Source organism: Rana temporaria, chromosome 7 (assembly GCF_905171775.1).
Source record: "Rana temporaria chromosome 7, aRanTem1.1, whole genome shotgun sequence".
Lineage (NCBI taxonomy): Eukaryota > Metazoa > Chordata > Amphibia > Anura > Ranidae > Rana > Rana temporaria.
Window position 1 is genome coordinate 33,607,326 of NC_053495.1, and position 14,947 is coordinate 33,622,272.

Here is a 14,947-nt window from a genome sequence, read left to right on the forward strand (position 1 = left end):
TTTGACCGTGCAAAACTCAGTTGGAATTTCCGATGGAAAAATAGAGAACCTGCTCTCTATCTAAATTTCATTGGAAATTCAGACGGAAAAAGTCTGATGGGGCATACACACAGCCGGAATAGCCGATGGAAAGCTCCCATTGGACTTTTTCCATCGGAAATTCCGACCGCGTGTACGCAGCATAAAGCCACAGCTTTGTAGTTTTGGATAGAGCTGGGTATCATTAGAACCCCTATTTTGGTGACTACATGCACTAAAAAATGTGACTAACAGTTGTCTAATGGGGACAATTATTTAAGAAAGAAGTTTGCTCTCTTTTAGATGATATTCTCCAATTTCCAGTTGTGACTTCAGGAAAAGAAGTGAAGTTATATCTCCCCAAAAAATATTCGAAGGGCAAAAAGTAATAGCGTTTTTATCCTTTTCCAAATTTATTAAAAAAAAATAGTTGGATGCAATTAAAAGGTTTACATGTCAGCTCAGGGTGTCATAAATCACATGCAAAAAAGTGAGAATCATTTGGTTTAAACAAGAGAAGACGAGAATCTAGTAAGACTTTCAGGTCTTCAGAATGTGGCGATTTGCCAGCATCAATCTCAGATCTACAAGCTATATCAACAATTTTATTGGTGGAACGCTGTGCCAAGTCACCTCAACTGTATTTGTCAAGTTTTTTTTTTTCCACTTGAAAGTAAACACAGGTGAGGAAATTCTAAAAAAAAAAAAAAAAGAAAGGTGAGTGTATCGGCCTCCAAGAAAGTGCCGAACGGTGATGCCGCTGGATTAAATGCTAGCATAATCAAGAATAACCTCTGTAACTAACTGAAAGTAAACAACCGCGTCTTAAAGCAAAGGCACTTCCTGGCGCAGATAAAGCAAAGCTCCAAAGGTTTAATGAAGCATGTAGATCTTTACAAAACATTTTTCACTAGATCCTGGGTGCGGATAGTGAGAAGCTTTCAGTTAGAAAGGCACACAATGAATAAAAGTTCTACTGAAGACCAGATTTGCATTTGTAAGAAGTAACCATACATTACAGTGACAGATGCATTTTTTTTTTGTTTTTTGTTTAATCTGCTTGAAGTTTTCCTTTAGAATCGAAATTCGGACCACGAGACTGTCTACTGATATGAGTAGTTTGCTGCCCTTTTCCCTAGGTTTTTTCTTTCTCTGTAGCTTTTTCATTCCTCATTAAAGTGGATCTTTCAACTATTTTACAAGTCATACATGAATACATTCTGGACACATACAATATACAGCAATAGTATCATTTTTCAAAAAAAGCCCAACTTTGATCATTAAAACAAAACAGTCCTAAAGTCTAACACACACTAGTAGGTTTTTTTCCATTCAACCCAGCAGGGCTGAATGAAAAAAAAAAAAAAAACTGACAGCTCCGGAGGAGCCACTGTACTAACCATGCAACATTGGTACAGCGCTCTCCCCTGCTGTGCGATTGTGTTCTGACAGGGGGGTGCCCCCCCTCCCAGAACACTCCGGTCAGCACTCTCAGCTATTGGTGGAAGGCGCTGACGAGGAGGTGGTCGGCAGACCTTCTGTGGTCATGCCCCATCGACAGTAGCTGGTCGAGTGGCCGGTTTCTGTCCGACTGGCTGCCATACACACGGGCCAAATGTAATAACCATGCAATGTTAGTACCGTGCTCTCCCCTGCTGTGCTATTGTGTTCTGACAGGGGGATGGCCCCTCTCCACCCAGAACACTCTGGTCAGCACTCTTAGCCATTGGTGGAAGGTGCCGACGGGGATGTGGTCGGTAGACCTTTTTTGGTCATGCTCCATTGACAGTAGCCGGCCGAGTGGCCGGTTTCTGCCCGACTAGCTGCCGTACACACCGGCCAAATGTCGGCCTGTTTCTATTGAACCAGCCAATGCTGTCCGACATTCGGCCCATGTGTACTAGACTTTAAACTCCAGTCAAGTGACTTTGCCTAGGCTGAGATGATGCCATCATTCTATTGCAAGTAAGTGTCCACTACTCAATGGAGCCATAAGGTGGGAAGCTTTAGCAGGGGCTGATCTGTGTCAGACCTTTCTTAACATTGTCAAGATTTGTACAAGCACCACATTGTACATGGTTGTTTCATCTCTGAGCATCTCAGTCCAAGAAGTAGACGTTGAACCAGGATGGTGCCGGAATAAAAATTCTGCCATCTTTACATGAAAATAAAAGCTTCTGAAAACCTTGTTCCAGGGTAACTGTGATCTCTGTGCAATATAATAAAAAACCCAAACGTGGTACATTTTTATTTTAAGTTTTGAATAGTCTATAGAACCACTGGTGTTTATTGTCTGTTTATGTTGGTTAGATTTCCCATCACTTTCCACCACCAATGATAGCGGTCACCGGAAAAGGAAGTGAGGTGAAATTGCCCCAGCAGTGAAACAGCACAAAAAATATAGAATAAGAATACCTACTCTTAAATAACGCTATGCAAAATCCATACTAATACTGAAAAGTTATAATACCATAATGAAAATAAAAAAAAGACATTGTAATCACCAAAATCTAAAACCCTTTTTTTTTTTTTAGAACCCTTTTAATGAGCTCTAAAATATACCTAAAAACCAAAAATACGAGAAAAAAAATCAATATAGAGAAAAACGAATTAACCTTACTAAATCTACAATATGGTTGGAATGTGTATAGAAGGAAAGCTGTAGCTGAACAAACACTGGCAGGAAATCCAGGGATTTGGATGACCAGAGGAGAAAAAAACCAACAGAGGAGGACATGCACTTGCACATTGTAATGCTGCCTCTTTGATCTACTGATATTATTATATATAAACAACGTATATAAGAAGGAATATTGTTGAGGAATCCTACGAAGTTGTATGGCCTGTTTTGTTACATTTACTGGCATGAGATGACTAATAAGCATACCACTTCTATAAAAATAGTGCAGCAATTCAGAAGGATATGACTGCTAATGTTTTTGAATCCATATGTACAAGGTGTTTAGCGATATTTATACAGTAATTAATCCAAGTACAGGGCCAAAAGATTGTTGCAGTTTAGCATGTACACCAGCCTTTCTCAACCTTTTGAACAAGGAGGAACCCTTGAAATAACTCTCTGGTCTCATCGTCGTTCTAAACAAAGATCCAGTTTACGGTCCTTAAAGTGGTTGTAAACCCACTCTTGTAACTTGAACCTACAGGTAAGCCTAGATTAAGGCTTACCTGTAGGTGCAAGAAATATCTCCTTAACCTACACGGTTAAGGAGATATTTTCACCGAAAAGGGCACCGCTGTCTGCGGCCAATCACAGCGCCGGAGCGGCGATAACGGGAAATAGAGTCAAGTAGACATGGCGGCGACAGTGGACGAGACCGAGGCGGACTTCAGGGGCTTCGATCTTAGGTAAGTGACACATAATGAGCCAGTATGCTGTGCATACTGGCTCATTATGACTTTTTCTTGCAGGTGTATTTAAAAAAATAAGGAAAACAGAGGGTTTACTTCCTCTTAAAGACTTTAGGGAGGCTATGCTGTAGCCAATGGAGGAAGAAAGTGAGAGGAATTGTGCCCCATCATTGGTGTCATTGGGTGGGAAAAATCATTACTCATCATAGTGTCATTGAGAAGAATTGTGCACAATCAATGGGAGGCACTGTGCCCCATAATTGGTTTAATTGGGAGGAATTTTGCCTCTTTGTTGGTGTCAGTGGGAATTATGCTCCATTGTTGGTGTCAGAGGATGAAATGTTGCCCCAAAGGCCACATAAAAGCAAGCAAAGGGCCGTAGTTTGGAGACCACTTCATTAGTGTGATGCACAGTGGGAAGAATGCTCCTTACACTTGTGGTTATTGGGAGGAATTACCCCTTACAGATCGCTAAAAAGATCAATGGTGTCAATGGGAACTCATCTGGGAGGCAGAAATTGCTCAAGGAAGCCTTAGCAACCTTTGGAGGAACCTTAGCGTTCCATGGAACCTTGGTTGAGAAAACTTGATGTAAACAATATCTTTTGAAGAAGAAGTGGATTATTTGTGGCAATTACCTGAATTGCTACATTCAATGTCAACTGCACACATAGGACTGAAACTATTTAACACTTTGTGCCGGTTCAAACAGGGGCAGCACAACTTGTTACGCGACTCAGCGATCTGCACACGACTTCAGAGGCGACTTGCAAAATGACTTCTGTATTGAAATCAATGCAAATCGGCCTGAAGTCCTCCCAAAGTCGTACAGGAACCCTTTTCTAAGTCGGAGCAACTTGTGTCGCTCCTATTAGAACGGTTCCATAGTACAGAACAGAGCGCGACTTGTCAGGCGGCTACGTCGCCCCTGTGTGAACCAGCACTTAGGACCACAGCGTCCGTGCGTAGTTTGAACGCGTGGTTTTCTAGGACAAGGTTGCTTGGTATTTTTAATTTAATTAGGGAACCTGGATATGCTTTTTCTATATTGGATTTCTTCTATGATGTTTGGTCTTTAGATATATCTTAGATCTAATAACAATTTTGTATATTTTGACAATACTGTGGTAACCATTTTTTTTTTTTTAATTTTCAAGCAGCAAATGTTGTAACCCTTTCCACGTCCACCCAACCTTATCTTCCCAATTTTCAACTCTATCTGTAACTTTTTTCCTTTAGAAAACATAATAAAGACTCATTATGCTACTGCCTGATACACAATAACATGGTTCGTATTATAAAATTGCTGGTTGGCATTATAAAATAATTGTCACAAAATGAAACATCAAGCAATTATTTCAATGGTTTGATAAAGTGACCACTTACAGAGAAAGACTGATGATCTGAGCAGCAGCAGATCCTAAGGATGGGATGGATGTCAGCTCATTGTACCCCAGTTGCCTAAAAATAAAAAAAACAAAATACATTAAAAAAAGGGCACCACATGATTCTTATATTAAATTAATTCAAACTGGCAAAGAAAGATCAGTATGGGTCTCAATACAATACATTTAGTTAAACCAGTCATGTTGGCCATGTGCTTATTAAAAAAAGCCACCCTATGTAGAAAAAAAAAGGAGAGTAATCCTTTTTTTCTCCTGTTGCTTGCACCAAAAACGCAGCTCTGTTGAAGATACATGTCCCCTCAACAGGGCCACCATCAGGGGGGTTCAGGCAGTACACCTGTAAGGGGCCCGGAGGTCCCCGGGGGCCTGGATGGCAACCCCCTTTAAAAAAAAAAAGTTTTTATTTTTTTTAGGGGTCCGAAGGGCAACCTCCCTTTTTTTTATTTATTTTTTATAAAAAAATATATATTTTTAATATATTTTTATTTTATTTTTTATTAAAAGGGACAATCTTTATTTTTTGTTTAGGGGTCAGGAGGTCCCCAGGGGCCCTGAGGCCCCCAGGGCCCCGGATGGCAACCCTCCTTTTTTTATAAAAAAAATAATATTTTTTTTTTATATTATTTTATTTCTTTTTTTTTCTTTTTATTTCTTTTTTTATAATACAGTGTATTAATCTGCATAACGAAGCAAAGGGAAGATGGAAAAATCTCCAAAAGGCATCAAATTACAGACACATTCTTATAATAAGTCAAAAAAAGTTAGATTTTATTTCCATCATTTACACTTTCAAAATGACAGAAAACAAAAAAATGGCGTCTGCAAAAGTTTGGGCACCCAGTCGAATTTATAGCATGCACTGCCCCCTTTGGCAAGTATCACAGCTTGTAAACGCTTTTTGTAGCCAGCCAAGAGTCTTTCAATTCTTGTTTGAGGTATCTTTGCTCATTCTTCCTTACAAAAGTCTTCCAGTTCTTTGAGATTTCTGGGCTGTCTGTCACGCACTGCTCTTTTAAGGTCTATCCATAGATTTTCAATTATGTTGAGGTCAGGAGATTGTGAAGGCCATGGCAAAACCTTCAGTTTACGCCTCTTGATGTAATCCCCCGTGGATTTTGAGGTGTGTTTAGGATCATTATCCATTTGTAGAAGCCATCCTCTCTTTAACTTCAGCTTTTTTCACAGATGGCATCAAGTTACCATCCAAAATTTGCTGACATTTTATTGAATCCAAGCAGATTACAGGGGACTATTTTCCTATAACAAAGTTGTGAATGTTGGTAGCAACAGAGGTAAGTATTTACTTTTAAGAAGGCTACTTTATTTTAATTTGCAGATCCTCAACAGGGTTGCTTTAAAAGTACACTCCAGAGAAACAGGTTTTTGAAAATTAAAAAACTCCTCAGGCATTGATAAGTAGTGGACTATGGCCCATCCCCCTAAGACGTCACTGCTGATGAAACACGTAGGGCATGTCTGACTACCCCGTCCAAACACACCACTTGCCCATTATTGTCGGCGCTTACTAACCATCAGCATGACGCTTTGATCCTGTTGGTATTGGAATGTTGTGTTTGAGCTCCAATAGTTTTTAACCACTTGAGATCCGCGCTATAGACGAAATACGTCCGCAGCGCGGCTCTCAAGTGCCAAGTGGCCGTTTAAAAACGGCCTTTATGTGCATTACCCGCGCGCGCCACTGGGTGGCGCGCGGCGGGTAAAAACTGTCCCGACGCATCGCCGAAGACCCGATGCGTGTACCTGGCGGCCGCGATGTCCGCCGGGTACACGCGATCGTCGGTGACACGGTAGGTGACAGCAGGAACGTGGAGCTCAGTGTGTAAACACAGAGCTCCACGTGCTGTCAGAGGAGAGGAGACCGATCTGTGTCTCTTGTACATAGAGACACAGCATCGGTCCCCTCCCCCAGTCACCCCCCTCCCCCCACACAGTTATAACACACCCAGGCTACACAGTTAACCCCTTCCTCACCCCCTAGTGTTAACCCCTTCACTGCCAGTCACATTTATACAGTAATTAGTGCATTTTTATAGCACTGATCGCCGTATAAATGTGAATGGCGCCAAATTTGTGTCAAAAGTGTCCGATACGTCCGCCGCAATATCCCAGTCCCAATAAAAATCGCAGATCGCCGCCATTACTAGTAAAAAAAAAAATAATAAAAAAAATCATAATTCTGTTCCCCATTTTGTAGGCGCTATAACTTTTGCGCAAACCAGTCGCTTATTGTGATTTTTTTTTTTTTTTTACAAAAATACGTCGAAAAATACGTATCGGCCTTACTGAGAAAAAAAATAGTTTTTTAAAAAAAAATTGGGATATTTATTATAGCAACAAGTAAAAAAAATATATATTTTTTTTAAATTGTTGCTCTTTTTTTGTTTATAGCGCAAAAAATAAAAACCGCAGAGGTGATCAAATACCACCAAAATAAAGCTCTATTTGTGAGGAAAAAAGGACGCCAATTTCGTTTGTGAGCCACGTCGCACGACCGCGCAATTGTCAGTTAAAGCGACGCAGTGCCGGACGCTGAGATTTCGCCTGGGAACGAAGGGGGTTTATGTGCCCAGTAAGCAAGTGGTTAATAAAGGCATCTATTTTAAACGGACTTTACAATAGAAATGTATGCTTTTGTTTTTTGGTCTCATAACACCATTGATTGCCGAGTGGTGATCATCTCTCCCCAGTGGAAGCTGAACCTGTGACTTACATTTCATGCGATTCTGGCCAAAATTACTTTTGGCCCAACTGTTCTAATAAGAGGCTCATGGTAACTACTACTATCCGGTGGTAGAATTTACATCTCTATTTGCACAGATGATTTCCTGGAGCATCCTACACTGTGGATGTCTTATGATGGGACTCCTTTCATCTATAGACTTTACCCATTCATTCATTTATTGTTTGATGCATTTCAGATATACCGTAAATATTCGAGTATAAGCCGAGTTTTTCAGCACATTTTTTGGTTTCCCGAGAATGCCCCCCTCGGCTTATACTTTAGTCACCTTTTTGCGCCTGATCTCCTGGACTTTGGGGACCTGGTACTGGCCGTCCGTAGGTCCCCTGAACCCCAAACTTGGCACACATGTAGTCCCAGTTCTCCTCTACAAGTTTTCTGTCTGGGGGACCTACACCCAGGTAGCACCGATTTTTCAAAGCTGGGCACCCCTTCTATATACTCCCATGTTAAACGTAAGTCTAGTCATGGGCACAGTGAGGCATGCACATGGACACAGTGAGGCAAAGTGAGGCATGCAGATGGACACCCTAGGCTTATACTCGAGTCAATACATTTTCCCATTTTTTGTGGTAAAATTAGGTGCCTCGGCTTATATTCGGGTCGGCATATACTGGAGTATATACGGTATGCAATTATATGCACTTTTTTTTATGGTTTTACATCCTTTTGCACTTTATTGATGAATAGTTGCTTGCTATTTCGACTTTGATGTTTTATAGTGATTGCACTTTTGCACCTTATGATTTCTAAACTTTGATGAATTAATGCACTTCATTTATTTATAAAATTACCATTTGCTGTTTTACATTGGTAGCACCTTTGTAACTTTTTGATATATACATTTTTGTTTGTAGCGCTGCTTTTGGTTTTACATTCTTCACAAATTGGTATCACAGTTTATAGCTAGCTCCTCCATACATATTTGATTTTTTGTAACCTAGCACGGACTGTTTATACATATTGTTATAAGTAGTGGACTGCCTAAGAACAGGTACTTGGTACTCTATACTAGAGACCTGCAATTTAGAACCACTGCTCACCATCCACCATCCCAGTAAGGCCTTGTACACACGATCAGTCCAAACTGATGAAAACATACTGAAGTCCAGTTTCATCGGTCCAAACCTACCGTGTGTATGCCTCATCGGACTTTTGTCCTTCAGACCAAAGTTTTAGAACTTGCTTTAAAATCGGAATGATGGACGCCTGACCGTCGGTCAAAACCAATGGTTAGTACACAAAAGCATCGGTTCAAAACCCGCGCATGCTCAGAATCAAGTCGACGCATGCTTGGAAGCATTGAACTTCGTTTTTTTCAGCACGTCGTGTGTTTTACGTCACCGCGTTCTGACCCGATCGGTTTTTGAACTGATGGTGTGTACGCACATCAGACTTCAGCCTTCAGTCCGTTTTCATCGGATGGTTTAATCGTGTGTACAGGGCCTAACTGTTGAGATCCCAGAAGCTAATAACATTGCTCTCATTTTGTGGACTAGCTTCGGGTACACTTGCGTCTTTTAGCTGCAATTTGTCAATCATTTTCTGGCTCACATATTTTACAAATAGGGATTCACACCTGCATGTAAGAGAACTTTACCTTCTCCTAGTCAAACACTTTTGTTTTTAAGCCGACTGATAGATGATTATGCGTTGACCTTTGCCCTCCAGAACAACTTCCTCATGTTTCCAGACAAATCTGTCCTACACAAAGTGGGACCTTCTTTGTAATTAGAGGTCATAGCTGAGGCTTGTGTTACAGCAGTGTCTCTGGATGAAATATGGTGTCATTTTGGTTTACAAAAGCTGGGGCAGCCATGTCTGATGAACAGCTACACCATTGTGCTTCTCTATCAAGTGAATTGTATGGTTATACATTACAAAAATCAGAATATAATTTTTTTTTTATTGTGAATGGCACAGTTCTGAAATGGGCATAACATGCACCAGAAGGATGGGAAGCAAGGTGCCTACAGGCATTGGTCACCCAATCCGTTTGGACGACAAAACACTACCCCCCCCCCCGGTCACAGCAGACAATCCCTGCCTAATCTCTCTTTGTAGGGAGTTACTGATCAACCAATATTCTTCCTGAACAATTCTGTATTTCCCAGTGAAGGGCTGGTGTTGTGGATGTCTGAAGGGATTCCAAAAACACGAAAAGACAACTCCGAGCTGGACAAACAAGTAACTATGCAGAAATATACATACTTAAACTTTATCTTTAAAGAACAACTCAAGACAACTAAAAAATCATCCCTTGCAGTGGGGTTGTGCCCACACGGTAAGGGTTAACAGTTTACTGTGTTTTAGACTTTAGGGGGGCCAGACCATGAGTTATTAGTGCCCCATCATTGGGGTCGGTGGGAGGAATAGTGCCCCATTGGCAATGTCAGTGCAGAAATGATTGCCCCATGATTTTTGTCAGTGGAAGGAATAGTGCCCCAAGGACCGGACAAAGGCAAGTAAAGGGCCACATTCGGCCTCCTGGGCTGCAGTTTTAAGATCACTGGTCATGGGGAACCTCTGCTTTTTCCCACTGCTAGACTGGTCCCTAAAAAGTAATTCCCTCTGCACTCCAGCTGTCTAAGATCCTTATGTCCTCAATAAGGATGAGCTCTGGCGTGTTCGCATAGTACACGTGCAGAGCCCGCCAGGAAGTGTGCACGGCGCTGCGCTAATCACAGTCAGGGAGACATTGTCCCGATGCTCAGCTGCAGGGATCGTGAAATGTCTCCCTGGCGGGCTCTGCACGTGTAATATGCAAACACGCCATAGCTCATCCTTAGTCCTCAAGCCAGGGCCTGTAGGCCTGCAAGAAACATGTTGACGCCAAGGGACAGTCCAAAGCCGGAGCATGGTGGAGCGCAGGATCAGGGAAGATAAAAGTGTTTCTCCTTTTCCAGACAAAAAAACAAAAACAAACATTCTCCCTTGCAGTAGGGTGCAACCCCACTGCAAGGGATAATTTTGAATCTTCCCAGAGTTGGACCCAAGGACAACGGTGCAACCTTCAAGGCATGCCTGCTTTGAATTCATTTGATGCTATATAAATCCCAAGTTGGAAACTTAGGAAGTTTGGAGATAGGGACCACGCTTTGCAGAAACGCAGTGGGGTTTTCCCAAGTTTTTTCAGATCTAGGTCTTTTTTTTTTTTTTACCTAAAAAGCCTTTTTATGCTGACCACTGAAAAGTGTTATGCCTTATACACACGGTCGGACTTTTGACCGTGCAAAAGTCTGCCGTGAGTCGGTCTGAAGTCCGACGGAAAGAAAGAGAACAGGTTCTCTATCTACGGTATGTCGGACTTGCGACAAAAAAAGTCAGATGGAGGCTAAACATGGCCGGACTTTTCGAGAGAAAAAGCCCGTCTGACTTTTTTCCCCTCGCAAAGTCCGGCCATGTGTACGAGGCATAAGGGGAAGTTTCCTATTGTTCCAAATAAACTGTGAACAATACAAGCATCATCCAAAGCCTGTTCAGTGGGCAGGGTCAGAAAATACCGATACTCTGCATCAAGAGCTGCAGGAAAACCTCTTGGGTTCATGCCCTACGTAGCAGTCCTAAAAACGTTTCCCCTTTCAGTTCCGCCATTGCATATACAAAAAAAGAGTTGCTTTGTATTTTTCACACACAAATCACTTAAAATCCTAATGGAAAAAAAGACAAAATAAACAAATTGGTGAAAACTAAGCCTCTTGTTACCAGGAGGCCCTTCTGAGGCTTTAAAAAGAAGGCTGTTTATCTTGCTGACAGGTCCACTTTACCAAAAAATATATAAGAAAATGCTCCTTGTGTTTGTTCGATAAGCTATTTTGCTAATTAGCTCATTTTTTTTTTCCAACGGGCTCCTTGGATGTCGGTTGTTCAGGCCTCGGCCACCCTCGTCGACTCCCTTCTCCCCAAGCTCCATATTGAAGCAATTACCTGCTTGCACCACACTCAGGATGGAAGGGGAAGCTCTTTGCTGAATGTGCAGATTTATTTTATACTTTGAAGGAAAGCGATTTTTCCCAAGTTGCACATTTTGTGGCAAGAGCCAGGGATGAAAATAAAACGAGGGACCAAAGAAAATAGCCAACGCCTACTAGGTAGTGTAGTGGTCCCAGATTTAATGAAGGAAAAACACGACTTGTGCCTTCGTCGTAATTGAGGACACCGCATCTTTTGCAGCAAAGGATATTGAGATATTATTAATGGGGTTTAATTAAGGAGCATATACCATAAAATGTGGCAACCAAGAACGCACTTAAATGCACTCAACTCTACTATAGTCTACACTATACACAATATTGTCAAAAGTATTGGGACGTCTGCCTTTACACGCACATGAACTTTAATGCCATCCCAGTCTTAGTCCGTAGGGTTTAATATTGAGTTGGCCCGCCCTTTGCAGCTATAACAGCTTCAACTCTTCTGGGAAGGCTGTCCACAAGGTTTAGGAGTGTGTCTATGGGAATGTTTGACTATTCTTCCAGAAGCGTATTTGTGAGGTCAGGCACTGATATTGGATGAGAAGGCCTGGCTTGCAGTCTTCACTCTAATTCATCCCAAAGGTGTTCTATCGGGTTGAGGTCAGGACTCTGCGCAGGCCCGTCAAGTTCCTCCACCCCAAACTTGCTCATCCATGTTTTTATGGTCCTTGTCAACATACTTATCTCTAAACCAGCGATCCTAAAGAAAAGTTCCAAATATAAATACGGTAGAAGCCAACTTTTAATATAAGCACACTTACCTGTCCAGGGATCCCACAATGTCGGCACCCCTAGCCCATCCCACAGCCTTTCCTACTGCGCATGCGCTGTACTTTATGAATGGCCCCGTCTTCTGGGACCTGTGTGTGTCCCAGAAGGCAGCGCGGGGGGGGGGGGCCTGAAATATCGTAGATTGCTGATCTTACCCGGAAGTGGGAGCAGGTACATGTCGAAACCAGGTACCCGCTCCCCCCTCCCCCAAAAAGTCCCAAATGTGGCAGTGGAGAGGGCAAGGGTGCGAACAAGAGTAGCTTCCCCTTTTAGGTGGAGCTCTGCTTTAAGTTTGGTGATGTCAAAACCAGGTACCCACTCCCACCAAAAAAGTGCCAAATTTGGCAGTGGAGGGAAGGCGTGAACTACTTTTTGAAATCGGTGCAGCGCCGCAGATGCAGCATCGCACTGATTAGGATGGTGCCATTGCCAGCAATTGCCGGTGTTCCGACGAGATATGCCCCCTGTCGAATTATGCCCGCCCGGTACTGCACATGCGCAGCGCTTGCGCAGCATGGAGCCGCCGAAAGCCTCCGAACATTGAAATTTACGATAAGCTGTTGACGGCGCCTGCGCACAATAGCCGATATTGTGCCACACGCTCCCGATGCTCGTGCAAGTCTGCAAAGGGGTGGATTTCATCATGTTGGGCGAGTGTGAGGGGTAGATGCCTGCAGAAGGGGGCATATTTTGTAATGATGCAGTGCTGTTAAGATGGGGGAAGACTTTTACAGAACTCAAACACGTCTCCTAAACAAATATATCTCTGCTATTCTTCCTACACACACAGGTGAAGGAAGAATAGCAGAGATATATTTGTTTAGGAGATGTGTTTAAGTTTCGTAAAAAATTCCGCCCCCATGTTAGCAGCACTGCCCATCATTACAAAATATGCCCCCTTCTATAGGCATCTGCCCCTCACACACATCCATCATGAGTTGCACGAGCATCGGGAGCGTGTGGCACAATGTCGGCTATTGTGCACAGGCGGCGTCTACAGCTGATCGTAAATGCCGATATTCGGCGGCTTTTGGCGGCTCCGTACTGCACATGCGCAGTACCGGGCAGGCATTATTCGACAGGGGGCATTTCTCGTCAGGACACCAGCAAATGGCGCCGATTTGGCATGAGACATGTCAAATCGCACCAGTGTGAACCAGGGCTTATTGTCAAAGCTTAATTGAACAAGCTGAAGAAGTTGATTGACTATGATGCACAGCTGCACCAGATTGTCACTCTCCAGTTTTAGTAAATCAACCCCATTGTGTTCATCCGTGTTGTCAGAGGTAACAAAGAATCCGGCTCCTGTCCGTCATGGAGCGGTACATGTAAAGACATTTCAGCAAGCAGTACATTGCCTGGTGTTATGACAGGTCCATCAGTAATTTTGTCATTAAATTGTCCTCATATGCTACCTTTTTTCCTGACGGAGTAGAGTAAGCCGTGAGCGGTTTATGGATTCTGCAGAGCACATACATGCTGCTTTTATTGGGGCCCTCATAATGGCTTTTGGCTGCCCGGTCTTTTCTGGCTCACATAAACAGACTTGCTGGCCACGGATGGGAACACGAGGATACTCTGCATAAAATATTTATGGACCAGCTGCCAATTTGATGTCAAGTGAAAGCGGAGACTGTTAAAACATGGACTAGACTTTTACAATCTTGTATTAAGTAAAGCCTAATCTCCAGATTATAAGCAAACTCTTGAATGCAGACTTTAACATCATTTATTAAAGGGAAACTATAGCCGCTGAGTTTTTTTTCTATATGTGAATGATCAGCCAAAAATAAGTATTATCATTGTGTATTAAGGTTTTAAACATTTTATTACTGTGCATAGTTTATAAATATACTGTATATGGTTATGGGGGCAGCCATATTTAATCATTACATAGGCAGGCTTTGTTTCCTCCTTAGTTGTAGTGAAAAAATAACTGCTGACTCCTCAGGTCTGACCCAAAGTCTATAAGTTTAGAGTTGTAAAAATGAACCTGTAAATCCATTTTAAAGTATACGCCAAAATTTGTCTTTCCTTATTTTAGTTTTGGATAGTATGTATAAGGGCTGCTCTGTGCAAAACTATTGCACAGAGCAGGTAAGTATAGGCATGCTTGTTATTTTATTTGTATTTTCTAATGGTTTCAAACACTTTAAGTATCTTCCTGTTTTCTGGCCTAGGCTGGGATGTCACACATCCCAGTTGTCTTTATAGAAAAAAAAAAAATTTCCATCTGGAGGAAGGGCTTTCTCAGCTATGCACATCCTCCCGTCTGCATGCCTGAGTTAAGGGCAGATGGATGCCAAGAAGTAAATGCTACCTGAATCATTTACCTTTACTTAAGATGGCTACTGCCATCAATGCTAGGGGGGGTCAACTCAAAGTAATTTCTCAACAAAATAAAGCATGGAGACATGGATGGATGTGTGAGTTTGCTTTAAAAATCAGAAATGAATGAAATGGCAGTCTGAATGCTGGGGCCTCACTTCTCTCTCTCCTTGCGACGTCACTGGTTGCCAGATGCCAGGCGATCCTAGCAACCAGTGCGGCGCCCACAGTAGAGGTCAGCAGAGGATAAGGCCTGCCAGCCTGTACGAGCACTACGAGACCTGGAGCTTTTTGGGGGCCCACTCGGGGCTATAGCCCGG

The 14,947-nt window shown here is 42.5% G+C and overlaps 1 protein-coding gene across 2 annotated transcripts in view; it reads right to left on the bottom strand.

Moving 5' to 3' along the window:
- Nucleotides 1–14,947, bottom strand: part of LRIG1 (leucine rich repeats and immunoglobulin like domains 1) — a 126,873-nt gene that overhangs the window by 54,946 nt on the left and 56,980 nt on the right. For both annotated transcript variants that reach the window (XM_040359193.1, XM_040359192.1), the window contains exon 3: nucleotides 4,774–4,848. In XM_040359193.1, the coding sequence (XP_040215127.1) occupies nucleotides 4,774–4,848 (75 nt within the window). The remainder of the gene's footprint in view (nucleotides 1–4,773; nucleotides 4,849–14,947) is intronic.